This window comes from Prionailurus viverrinus, chromosome B1, assembly GCF_022837055.1.
Source record: "Prionailurus viverrinus isolate Anna chromosome B1, UM_Priviv_1.0, whole genome shotgun sequence".
Lineage (NCBI taxonomy): Eukaryota > Metazoa > Chordata > Mammalia > Carnivora > Felidae > Prionailurus > Prionailurus viverrinus.
This window is the reverse complement of record NC_062564.1, coordinates 44,034,594-44,046,873: the sequence shown is the minus strand read 5'-3', so window position 1 is coordinate 44,046,873 and position 12,280 is coordinate 44,034,594. Positions and strand designations below refer to the sequence as shown.

The 12,280-nt window shown below is 44.2% G+C and overlaps 1 protein-coding gene across 6 annotated transcripts in view; it reads left to right on the top strand.

Annotated features, from left to right (window-relative positions):
• The window catches only part of TACC1 (transforming acidic coiled-coil containing protein 1), a 121,469-nt gene that overhangs the window by 24,383 nt on the left and 84,806 nt on the right, over positions 1 to 12,280 (top strand). For 2 of the 6 annotated variants that reach the window (XM_047855076.1, XM_047855075.1), the window contains exon 1: positions 6,419 to 6,556. The exons of 1 other annotated variant lie outside the window; for it this stretch is intronic. Coding sequence is in view for 3 of the 5 variants with exons in the window: in XM_047855079.1 (XP_047711035.1) it covers positions 6,480 to 6,556 (77 nt within the window). In the remaining 2 variants the exon portion in view is untranslated. Of the gene's footprint in view, positions 1 to 6,413; positions 6,557 to 12,280 lie in introns of those variants that run through there. 3 more of the 6 variants (XM_047855073.1, XM_047855071.1, XM_047855079.1) reach the window with 2 other exon arrangements.

Below are 12,280 nucleotides of genomic sequence, written 5' to 3'. Positions count from 1 at the left end.
CAACTAGAAAAAGAAGGGGTGCCTGGGTGGCTCAGTCAGTTAAGCATCTGACTTTGGCTGAGGACATGATATTGCAGTTCATGAGTTGGAGCCTTGCATTGGGCTCTGTGCTGACAGCTCAGAGCCTGGAGCCTGCTTCAGATTCTGTGTCTCCCTCTCTCTGCCTCTCCCCCTCTCACACTCTGTCTCTCTCTCTCCCTCTAAATAAAGAAACATTAAAAAAATTTTTTTAATTAAAAATACTAGAAAAAGAAGCAAATTAAACCTAAAGCAATCAGAAGGAAGGAAATAATAAAGATAAAACAAAAATAAATGAAACAGAGAACAGGAAAAAAAGGGAAAATTAATAAAACCAAAAGCTAGTCACTGGAAAAATTGATAAAATTGATAAATCTCAATCCTGACTGACCAAGAAAAAAAAAAAGAAATTGCCTTATCAGTAATGAAAGAGAGGACTCCATTACAGATCCTTCAGACATTAAAGGAAGAACACTCCATTATTATTAGTATGAGTATCTTTTTAAAAAAATTTTTTTTTTCATGTTTATTTATTTTTGGGACAGAGAGAGACAGAGCATGAACGGGGGAGGGGCAGAGAGAGAGGGAGACACAGAATCGGAAACAGGCTCCAGGCTCTGAGCCATCAGCCCAGAGCCTGACGCGGGGCTCGAACTCACGGACCGCAAGATCGTGACCTGGCTGAAGTCGGACGCTTAACCGACTGCGCCACCCAGGCGCCCCAGTATGAGTATCTTTATGCCATTAAATGTGACCATTTAGGTGAGATGGACACATTCTGGGAAAGACATAAATTACAAAGCTGAGCCAAGAAGAAACAGAATATTTGAAGAGCCCTATAACAATTAAAGAAAGGAAATTTGGAATTTAAAAACATTCTGACAAACCTTCTGCCTCAGATGGCTCCCCACTGGTGAATTCTATCAAACATTTAAAGAAGAGGGGCACCTGCATGGCTCAGTCGGTTAAGTGTCCAACTTCAGCTCAGGTCATGATTTCATGGTTCATGAGTTCAATCCCCACATCAGGCTCTGTGCTGACAGCTTAGAGCCTGGAGCCTGCTTCAGATTCTGTATCTCCCTCTCTCTCTTCCCCTTCCCCACTCATGCTCTGTCTCTGTTTCTGTCTCTCTCTCTCTCTCTCTCAAAAATAAATAAACATTAAAAAAAATTTTTTTAATCTTAAAAAAAGTAGTAATAATGAATTTAGCTAGACAGCAGGATACAGTATACAATAATCAGTTTTATTTCTCCATCTAAAATAGCATAAAATATTTCGGAATAAATTTAGCAAAAGATGTTCAGGACCTATAGACTGAAAACTACAAAACATTCTGGGAAATTCAAGAAGGGCTACATAAATAGAGCTACACCATGTTCATAGATTAGAAGTCTCAATGTTGTTAAACTACCGATCTTCCTTAAATTAGTCAATAGATTCAGTGTAATCCTTGTGGAAATCCAGACAAGGTTGTTTAAAAAGTTTACAAGTTTATTTTAAATTTTATATGGGAAGGGGAGCCTGGGTGGCTCAGTTAGTTGAGAGTCTGATTCTTGATTATGGCTCAGGTCATGATCCCAGGGTCAGCACGATCCATGCTGAGTATGGAGTCTGCTTGGGATTCTCTCTCTCTCCATCTCTTTCTCAGCCCCACCCCCTCAAATTAAAAAAAAAAAAAAAGAAAAGAAAAAGAAAAAGAAAAATTTTTTTATATGGAAAACAAAGAACTTAGAATAGCTAAAACTATTTTGATAAAGGAGAACAGTGATGGAGCACTTACATTACCTGATTTCAAGAACAATATGTGGTTCTTACTAACAAACAATATGTAGTAAACCTAACTTTATCCTTTGGCTTATAAATTAACATTTCAATAACTTCCAAAAATGGAAAGGTAGGGCAGCTCTGAGATAAGCATGTAACTTCCGAAGAGGGCTACTGTGAAGGGTAATACTCATTTGGCATGATTGCTGGGGAGACAAATCCATGTTGAACATAAGCTTTGTGATCAAGATAGAACTGCGTTTAAATACTGGTTATGGTACTTACTTCTCAAAGCCTCAGTTTCTTCATCTTAAAATGGGGTACACAGGGGTACCTGGGTAGCTCAATCCATTGAGTGTCTGACTCTTGATTTTGGCTCAGGTCATGAACTCACTGTTCAGGAGATCAAGACCCACATCAGGCTCTGTGCTGACAGTGCGGATGGAGCCTGCTTGGGATTCTTTCTCTCTCCCTCTCCCCCTCCACTGCTCTCATGCTCTGTTTCTCTCTCTCAAAATAAATAAACTTTAAAAAATAAAATAAAATAAAATAAAATAAAATAAAATAAAATAAAATGGGGTGCACAGCATAAAAATTAAGGAAATACAGCATAGAGGCTAAGCTCTATGTTATAATTCTGGAGTTAACCTACCTGGGTTCTATTCCTAGCTCTGCCATTTTGTAGCTGTGTTGCAAGTTACAGTGTCCATGCATCACTTTACTCATTTGTAAATTGAGGATACTAAAAGTGCCTATAAACGTTGTAATGTAATGAACATTAAATGAATTAGTAAACCTAAAGCACTTAGAACAGTCTAGTACATAAAAAGTACTTAAAAAACTATTACCTACTTTTGTTATCATTTCTCTGTGTTACGAGGACTAAATGTGCTTACTTTCATCAACCACCAAGCAACGTCCCAGGTATCCAATAAATGTTAGCTCGCATCCTTCTGAGCATAAGCAGCATTCTGGCGGTAGGGTTTGACACTGAAGAGTGTATTTTGCAATCTAGGTGGCAATCATAAATTTCAGTTTCTTAAATTTTCTTTACTTGTTTTCCAATGTTTAAAAAATGCCTACTGACAGAATTATAATGCAAAATGGAAACTATAACACTGGATATCAAATATTACCCCTCCAAGACTCCATCACAGGCTGCATATCTCCTTTGATCCCAGCTGGCCATCATGTTCAGCAGTCTGCTGACCCAGGGACTACAAAATGCAGGCTGCCTCCCTCCTCTCCTCATCCCTTTCTTCTTCTTTGGTCACTTTAGGCAGAAACTACAGACACCATAAAACAGTCAGAAGGTTCTATTCTTCCTTTATTCCCTATCAAATGCAACAGCAAGTGGTGTCCAGCTGTTATCTTCCTGCCCTCCTCTTGAAGAACAACTCCTCAGCTGTATGAATAGTTGGGAGCCCCAGAACTGGCATTACTTGCTCAGTCAATAGGTCAGATGACAGCAAGGTTGTCCACCACTTATGAGTGGCTTTTGAGGTCACAACTTCAGAACCACACTGAGGGAGAGGAGGTGGTTGCACTTCTTTACTAATTTTCCTCGGAGAAGAACTCTTGATTGCATGGTAACAATTCTATGTCTTCATTAGGGATGCTGAGCTTTTGATGTTTATTTATATTTGAGAGAGGAAGACACAGAATCTGAAGCACCCTCCAGGCTCTGAGCTGTCAGCACAGAGCCCCACGCGGGGCTGGAACCCACGGACTGTGAGATTGTGACCTGAGCAGAAGTCAGACGCTTAACTGACTGAGCCACCCAGGTGCTCAGGGATGCTGAGCTTTTAAATTTTGTGTTCTAATTGAAAGATAAAAAGCAAGAAGGATTTTAAACAAAGAGACGTGAAGCAGAGGATCTTTACATATCCTATAGCCTATTCCTTTGTTGGAGATCTGCAGCCAGTCTCTGAGATGAGGAAATAGACCTTGGCTTTGCTTCTGTGAGAAGAGCCAATCATTAAATGTTGCAGGGAAGAGGAATGTTTGGATCTCTCAGGCCTATCCTGGGCATTTCCCCTGAAAAGCCTTTGTAAGTTTATTTTCCAAAGATAAGACTTCGCCTTCACTGTCTTCACTCCCCTGGGTCTAGAGCCCCAGCTGCCCATGTCTCTGTACTGGCCATGTCTCTGTACTGGCCATGTCTCTGGGCCCGCCAGTAGACACAAACTTTCACATTATTTTGCAGACACTGTTTCTTCTCATTGTCTTGGTTTCTCTGCATCACATTAGGGTGTGGATGTCACATATTTCCTTTTCTTTTAAACCATTTTAGTGATGCTACCCTGTGCCTTTCTCCACTGATAATAATAAAACTTTTCCCAACAGCCCATCTTGTCTACCCAGTAGAAAGAAAGCTTTCCCCTCCTTCCCTGCCCCGCCTGTTGCTTCCCCCCTGCCCCCCTCCCATTTTTCCCTTAGAATGATCCACTGGGAATAAAGACCTTTCTTACCAGGAGAGGCTGAGTGTTCCTCTGAAAGGGACCACAGCTCTGACAGGGTTATGTTTGTGTTATCAGTGGCACTTCAATCTCAGTGCCAAGGTATTACAGACAGGATGTGTGAAGAATGTGAACTTTTTTTTTTTAATCATCTGCCAAAAGTCAACTTTTCTAGAGCTATTTGAAATCCTCCTCCCCTCCCCCTGTCTCAATTCCTAGTCTCACTACACTTTTACTAATTAATGTTTATTTTCCCACCCCCAAAGACTCTGTTTGTATATGCCTACAGTGTGGCAGCATCCTGAACTCTAGGAACTCTCTGGCTATAGTAGAGTCTAGATAATGTATAAACAGGAAATAAAAATTAGACATAAAAGAGAGAGAGAGAGAGAGAGAGATCTATTGTAAATATTAAGTCTCTAGTATGAGTTTTCTAACCCTTTCTGGAAACATTAAAATGTAGGCACATACATCTTCATTGCCTAAAGCTTCGAGTCAAGAATTAAGTTGATATTGAACACCATTCTGTGTGCGTTGCCACTGGCTCACTCACTCACTCATTCATTCATTCATTCAGCAAATACTTATCGTATATATGCCAGGATAGAGGCACTGTGCCAGGCACTAAGCTTGCATACAAAGAAAGGGTTCTTGTCATTACAGAACTCATATTCTAGTGGAAAGACAAATAATTATAAAATAAGATTGGTAAGTGGTATGTTAGAGGAATTAACACATGGTGTAGGAACACTGGGGAGGAAAACGATCAAATGAGTATAGGATGAATGCATTTATCGACAATTATTAATGTCTACTATGCACCGGGCGGTGCTGGGGCAACAGTGAAAAAACAAATTCTCTGTCTTCGCAGAGTTTACATTCTAGTGAAAGAGACCGGCAATAACAAAAACCAAAAAACAAAACAACAAAAACAGATGTACTATCGGGATGCAGGATAGAGTTATAGAAGGAAGGTATGAGTTGGTCTGGCAGGATAAATAGGTGTTAGCACAAAAGGGCATTCCTTGGGGCACCTGGGTGGCTCAGTCGGTTAAGTGTCCGACTTCAGCTCGGGTCACGATCTCACGGTCCCTGAGTTCGAGCCCCGCGTCGGGCTCTGGGCTGATGGCTCAGAGCCTGGAGCCTGCTTCCGATTCTGTGTCTCCCTCTCTCTCCTCCCCCGTTCATGCTCTGTCACTCTCTGTCTCAAAAATAAATAAACGTTAAAAAAATTTAAAAAAATAAAAATAAATTCTTTAAAAAAACAAAACAAAAGGGCATTCCAATCTTTGTTTTAAAACAAAACAAAACTCTGGGATGGAGGAGAGATGGCTGGAGAGGAGGGATGTAGGAGGTGGGAATGGATGAGAAAGGGCATGAAATATTATGCAAAGGGAGTTACTAGGTGTGTCATTAGGTGGGTCACAGGCGCAGTGGGAGGGATAGGGTGCATTTTTCCCTAAGACAGCATTAGGAAGAGAATTCATTCTAAACTGAATGTCAGAACCAGAAGGGACATTAGAGGTAAAAATGAACATACAACCTCATTTTACAGATGACTCGCATAGGGTGCAGTTATGTGTCCCAGCTAGACGGAGGCTCAACCAGGATGAACCCGTTTTCTGCACAGCTCAGCCCCCGACTCAGTCTCCCCCGACTCAGCAAGAAGTTGCTGCGGGGGAGCGGTGCCGTGCGGAAAGGCAGACTCGGTCTCGGGATCCCGACACACACCGCCCCCTATCGGTGCTTCCCCGCAGAGCCTCTTCCTTGTTAGCCTCGAGCAGGGGCTAGCCAGGCGCCGCCGAGCGCCCCGGGCCGGGCAGGCAGAAACAGCGACGTCTCCCCGTCCGTGGGGACCCGGGGGCGCGCCCAGGCCCCCACCCACCCCACCTGTTTTCCTCTGCCGCCGAGCGGCTCCCCGGCTGGGAGTGCGGAACCCGCGACCCGAGCCCCTCCGGCAGCTCAGCATCTCCCCGCGGCGTCGCGGGTCGTGCGTCCCGAGCCGCGGCGCAGGCCGAGCCCTGCAATTGGCGGCGAAGTTGGCGGCGTCTCGAGCAACGCCCTTTAGCCGGCTTTCCCGGCGGCCGGGACCCTGAGGCAGGGCTCCACACCACCCGCCCGCCCCTCCGCCCCACCCTTCCTCCCCCGCCCCGCCGCCTCCTCCCCGCCCAGGGTCCGGGTCGAGCCGGCGCGCCGCGGAGCTCGGGCCGGCACAGCCGGGGCGCAGAGCTCCGAGCCATGGGAGCCTCGCACTCTCAGAGCCCGCGGGGCCGGGAGCCGGCCGGGGAGAGGCCCCCGACAGCCCGAGAGAGCGCGTGAGTCCCTGAGCCCTCCGCGGGGCGGCCGTTCGGGGGTTTGCGTGCCAGCCCGGGATGCGAGCGCACGGCGCGGGTCCTTCAGGGGCCGGGAAGGTGGCGCTCCCGCCCGCGCCCGGGGGCTCTGGGTTGGGCCTGGTGGGACGTTCCGTCCCGAGCCTCGCCCTGCGGGGCCCGGGGGCGCCCGGCCACGACCCCACCGCGACAAAATCGCGCCCAGGCGGGGCTGCTGCCCGGCGTTTGTTCACGCTGCGCGGGTGGGAGAAAGGGGCCCCGAGTTTTTCCGAACTCGTCCGGGCAGGAAAACACATGTGTCCTAAAGGGCTCTGAAGTATTCGCGAGACAGCTATTTGCAGGGAAGTGTAGATATTAGAAAGGGGCTCGAGTCTCCGATAATTTGGCTCGTGTTGGCCTTTGGAGTGCAGGAATTTGGATGCAGTGCTTGCTGCTCATGAGAACTCCCTCTCTTGTTTGCTCCGAGGGCTTCATGATGATCTCAGAAAAAGGGCTGTATTGTAGCAGCAGCAATTAGGCTTTTGTTCTGGGACAACAACAATTGGGGACACCAAGTAACTGAAATGCAAGCTGCGAAGGAACACTTTTAGAGAACGTGATTTAGAGCAAATTAGTTGCACGGTTTGCAAGGTGGCCATGCTTCTCGCCAGAGAGGATGCGTTGCTAACTACTTGAGAACCCAAACAATAGTTAACCTTTTCATTTAAAATTAATTTTGGAGCGTGTGTGTAACTTGGAGGTGAGGTAATGTAGAGGAACTCATACTGTATTTTCAGTCAGCCAGTGACAAAGCTGTTTCGTTTGAGAAGGATACCCTGGGCCTTGACATACAACAGTCTGTGCCATGGGAGGGCTTTTGGTCATCTTTTTTTTCCTTTCTTTTTAATGTTTATTTATTTTTGAGAGAGAGAGTGCGAGCAGGGGAGGGGCAGAGAGAGGGAGACAGAATCCAAGTAGGCTCCAGGCTCGGTGCTGTCAGCACCGAGTCTGAAGCCAGGCTCGAGCCCACAAGCAGTGAGATCATGACCCGAGCAAAGTCAGGCTTAACCCACTGAGCCACCCGGGCGCCCCTTGATCATCTTTTCAAGGCAAAGTAGCTTTCTGAATATCTAAATAATAGGCATGTTAGTTGTGCCTCCTGATGTTTATGTATGAACACTAAACTTAGTTCAGGCATCTTATTAATCGTATGAGGAGCTGACAATTATCCAGCGTGTAAAATGTGCAAAAACCCTCTAAATACAAGCATGTACAATGCGCAAAAACATTCTTTTAAGTTATTTGACCCCCAAGAACATTGAGTTCGTTTCTGTTACTGCCCTTGTTTTACTGATGAGAAAACTGAAGGACAGAGAGATTAAGTGACTTGTTCAAGGTCACACAGCCAGAAAGTGGTGGACTCCCATTGTCTGACTCCAGACCTCTTGCTGCAGCTGCCTCCCACAGGAGAGTTAGGGCTGTCTTAGGAAGCAAACTTTTGTCTCAGCTGGCAGACTGCATCCCACTTTTTTTTCCTTTAATTCTTCCTGCATAAGGCAGAAATCTGAATTAGCAATGCTTAGTACCTACTAAAAGGAAATTGCCAAAGTTGATTTAACCGTTTTCAAAAACAAACATGAGACGCAGTGTAACATTGAGATGAAGTTAAGAATTTTGGAAGCACATAATCCTGGGTTTAATTCTAGGCTCTGCTCGTTAACAGCTGGAGATCTTTTATCTGTTCCTTAACCTCTCTGTGTTTGTTTCCTTATTTGTAAAACGGGAATGAAAACCATGTCCACTTGATAGGCTGTTCTGAAGGTGCTATAAAATCATGTATGTACAAAAAACAAGTTATAGTTTTATCTCTGAACAATATATTGTTTTACCTAAGGATAAAAATTGACTAATCGTGAACATGTGGCAGGGTTTACTGTGTAATTTGAAAGTAAATATTGGGATCATTCACTGGTAGCATGCCGAACTCAGTACTTTCTGTGTAAGGTTCAGTTGTTAGGGTGAGGAATTTGATTCTCAGTTGTTAGATTATCCAGTGGCTTGGCGATAGATAGAGGATCTTTCTCTTCAATGAAGTTCTTACACGTACCTTAGATATTTAGCAAAGCTTGCCTAAATATAATCAACATAGAAGCCCATCTTTGATCTTCACCTGGAAATATAGGCCAATTTAATACATCAAGAAGCACACAGGGACCTGGGTGGCTCAGTCAGTTAAGCGTCTGACTTTGGCTCAGGTCATGATCTCTTGGTTCATGGTTTGGAGCCCTGCGTTGGGCTCTGTGCTGACAGCTTGGAGCCTAGAGCCTGCTTAGGATTCTGTGTCTCCCTCTCTCTCTGCCCCTTTCCTGCTCATGGTCTGTCTGTCTGTCTGTCTGTCTCTCTCTCAAAAATAAATAAAAACTTTTTAAAAATTAAAAAAAAAAGAAGCACAGAAACTCATGTAGCTGGTGATAGGATTATTTGGTCTCATCAGAGTGTGTAGATTCTGTTTAAGAAGTCAGCCTACAAACGACTTGGCATGCACCAGGTCAAAGATTAGAAATATGAGATTCCATGCCTGTAATATGAAAAGCTAAAAGTATGCTTTGTCCAAGCCCTGCCTTATTTAGATGTACAAGCCACAAGTGTCTCCAGGGTCTGAGAAAATGGGGGATTCATTGTTAATGTCACTCGGCTGCAGATTTCCTGCCGGACATATGGCTGTCGTGGATAACACTGACCTCAAGGAAGTTCTCCTACTCAAGCCTTTTCAGTTGCATTTTCAAAATCTATTGTTCCTTTTTTAAATAAGTAAATAAATACTTGAAAAGCTCACAAGGAAAGCATTACTGCTGGCATCTGCCTTTTGAGGAAGAAATTATGTTTCAGGATGTTCACAATTTATATTTTGGAATAATTTAACCTAGTGCTAAAATTAGCCAGATAAATCTTTCGTGACAGCTGTATTCTGAAATATAAGGAAGTATGGATGTACATGAAAAGAAATGTCTGATTTTAAGATAATAGTCATTATTTTTAATGTTTATTTATTTTGAGAGAGTGTGTGAGTGGGGGAGGAGCAGAGAGAGAGAGGGAGAGAGAGAATCCCAACCAGGCTCAATCCTCAGTGTGCAGCCCCACTCAGGGCTTGATCCCACAACTGTGAAATCATGATCTGAGCTGAAATTAAGAATCGGACGCTTAACTGACTGAGCCATGCAGGAGCCCCAAGATAATACTCATTATTATTTTTAATGATTAAGAACATTTGGGGGGGGCACTTGGGTGGCTCAGTCAGTTGAGTGTCTGACTTTGGCTCGGGTCATGATCTCCTGGTTCGGGAGTTCAAGCTCCACATCAGGCTTGCTGCTATCAGCACAGAGCCTGCTTCAGATCCTCTGTCTCTCTCTCTCTCTCTCTCTCTGCCCCTCCCCTGCTTGCACTCTCTCAAAAATAAATAAAACATTAAAGAACATTTTGTTTAAAGCTTATTTATTTTGAAAGAGACACACAGTGTGAGTGGGGGAGAAGCAGACTGGGGGAGAGAGAGAATCTCAAGCCTCAACCCACGAAGCCAAGAGATCATGACCTAAGTGGAAACCAAGAGTCAGACGCTAAACTGGCTGAGCTACCTAGCCTCCCCAATACTGATTATTATTGAAAATTGTAGCTGTTTCCCTTCCCCAGACCCAAAGAAAGAAAACTGCTGCTTTGGTAAATGGTAGGGGAAATGTCACTTCATTTATTCAGGGAGGCTGCACATTATGGTGATTAGGAACAGAAGCTGTGGACTGAGGCAGACTCAGGTTAGAATTCCAGCTAGATCGCTTACTTAGTTCAGGAAGCTTTGGAAACAGTTAATTTCTTCAGCTGAGTAAAATTTTTACATCTTTAAAATGGCAGTAATCATAGCTACCTTTTTTTTGAGAGAGAGCGAGCGCGGGGGAGGGGCAGAGAGAGAGAGAGGTAAAGAGAATATCAAGAAGGTTGGACACCCAGTGTGGAACCCAGTGCCAGGCTTCGTCCTGCAACGTTGAGATCATGACCTGACCTGAAATCAAGAGTTGGACGCTTAACTGATGGAGCCACCGAGGCGCCCCTCGTAACTACTTTTTGAAGTGGTGTCTGTTATTAGTGCAGGGCCTGGTACTTACTGAGGACTCGATACCTAAGTTATTATGAGTACATTTACATATAGCTATAAACCAGATGCTATGCTATTTTCTTTGGGATGTATATATTTTTTTTTTTATTTTTTTTTTCAACGTTTATTTATTTTTGGGACAGAGAGAGACAGAGCATGAACAGGGGAGGGGCAGAGAGCGAGGGAGACACAGAATCGGAAACAGGCTCCAGGCTCTGAGCCATCAGCCCAGAGCCTGACGCGGGGCTCAAACTCACGGACAGCGAGATCGTGACCTGGCTGAAGTCGGACGCTTAACCGACTGCGCCACCCAGGCGCCCCTGGGATGTATATTTTTGAAAAAAGCAGCATCTTTTCTGAAGGGAAGATTGACTTGTGTCCTAATTCAACAAGGCAATAACTTTTTCAAGTTAATTTTTTCCTCAGTTAATTTCCATTTTCCAGAAAGATGCACTATCAAGAGGATGGACGTGTGTTTGGGGATATGGTACTTTGGAGAAGTATTTGAAATCAGTGATTCCTTAGGTGATTTTTTTTTTTAAATGTGGCTAGGGTGGGTTTTCTAAGAACAAGTAATTTGTGGAGAGATTTGAACAATGACATAAACAAAGCCTCTTATTCATTAGGGAATATGGTGTGTAACTAATTCATTTACTGCTCGTTGAGCTTGTCTGCCTGGAATGCAAGATATGAACCTGCTGTCAATTTTTATTAAATTTCTAGACCAGTCTTTGTTTGCATTTGGAATATATCGTAATGGAATAGGACATTGGCAAAGTCAGGACGAGTTTGAGGTTTTGAGTGTTTTTCCCATGCACCTTTCTGATCATGTGAATCAGATGCGGTTTCTACAAGGTTCTGGTGACCTGCGAAATCAGCAACAATTAAACTGAAGTGCCCCTTGATGGGCAAGTCACTTTGGGACAGATGCCCCTGACATGAAAAGGGAAGCACTGGCTTTGAAGTTTTAGACACAGGAAAATATAACTCAAAATAAGTGAACTTTGAGAATTATGTTTCTGAAACCCAGTGCGATTTATATTGTCCTTAAAAACACTTAGGTTCCCGATTGCTATAGAAAATTTTTAAGTGCCCATGTTTGAATGGCTCCATCTCCAGTGCAGCCAGCACAAAAGGAAATGGTTTGAATTGCATGACAAGGGGATTATTTGTATGTGTATGTTGAGCTTAGCTATCACAACTTCTAGACCATGGGGGCAGTTCAAATAGTAAACAGTTAATAAGGGAAGAAAAATCTCTCTCTGAAAGTCATTAAAAGGGAAGATAGTTGGTCTGTTAAGGACTGAAACTCCGAGGGGGTTCAGGTGTAGTTTTGTTCCGCAGTTTCTTCCCTCTTTTCCATTCAGTGTGGCTTCTCCAAGCTGGTACATGTTTCAGTGTTAAAAATCAAGACGAGGGGCACCCTGGGTGGCTCAGTCAGCTGAGCAGCTGACTCTATTTCAGCTCAGGTCTTGATCTCACTGTCATAAGATTGAGCACTGCGTTGGGCTCACACTGAACATGGAGCCTGCTTGGGATTCTCTCTCTCCCTCTCCCCTGCTTGGTGCATGCTCTCTCTTGCTCTC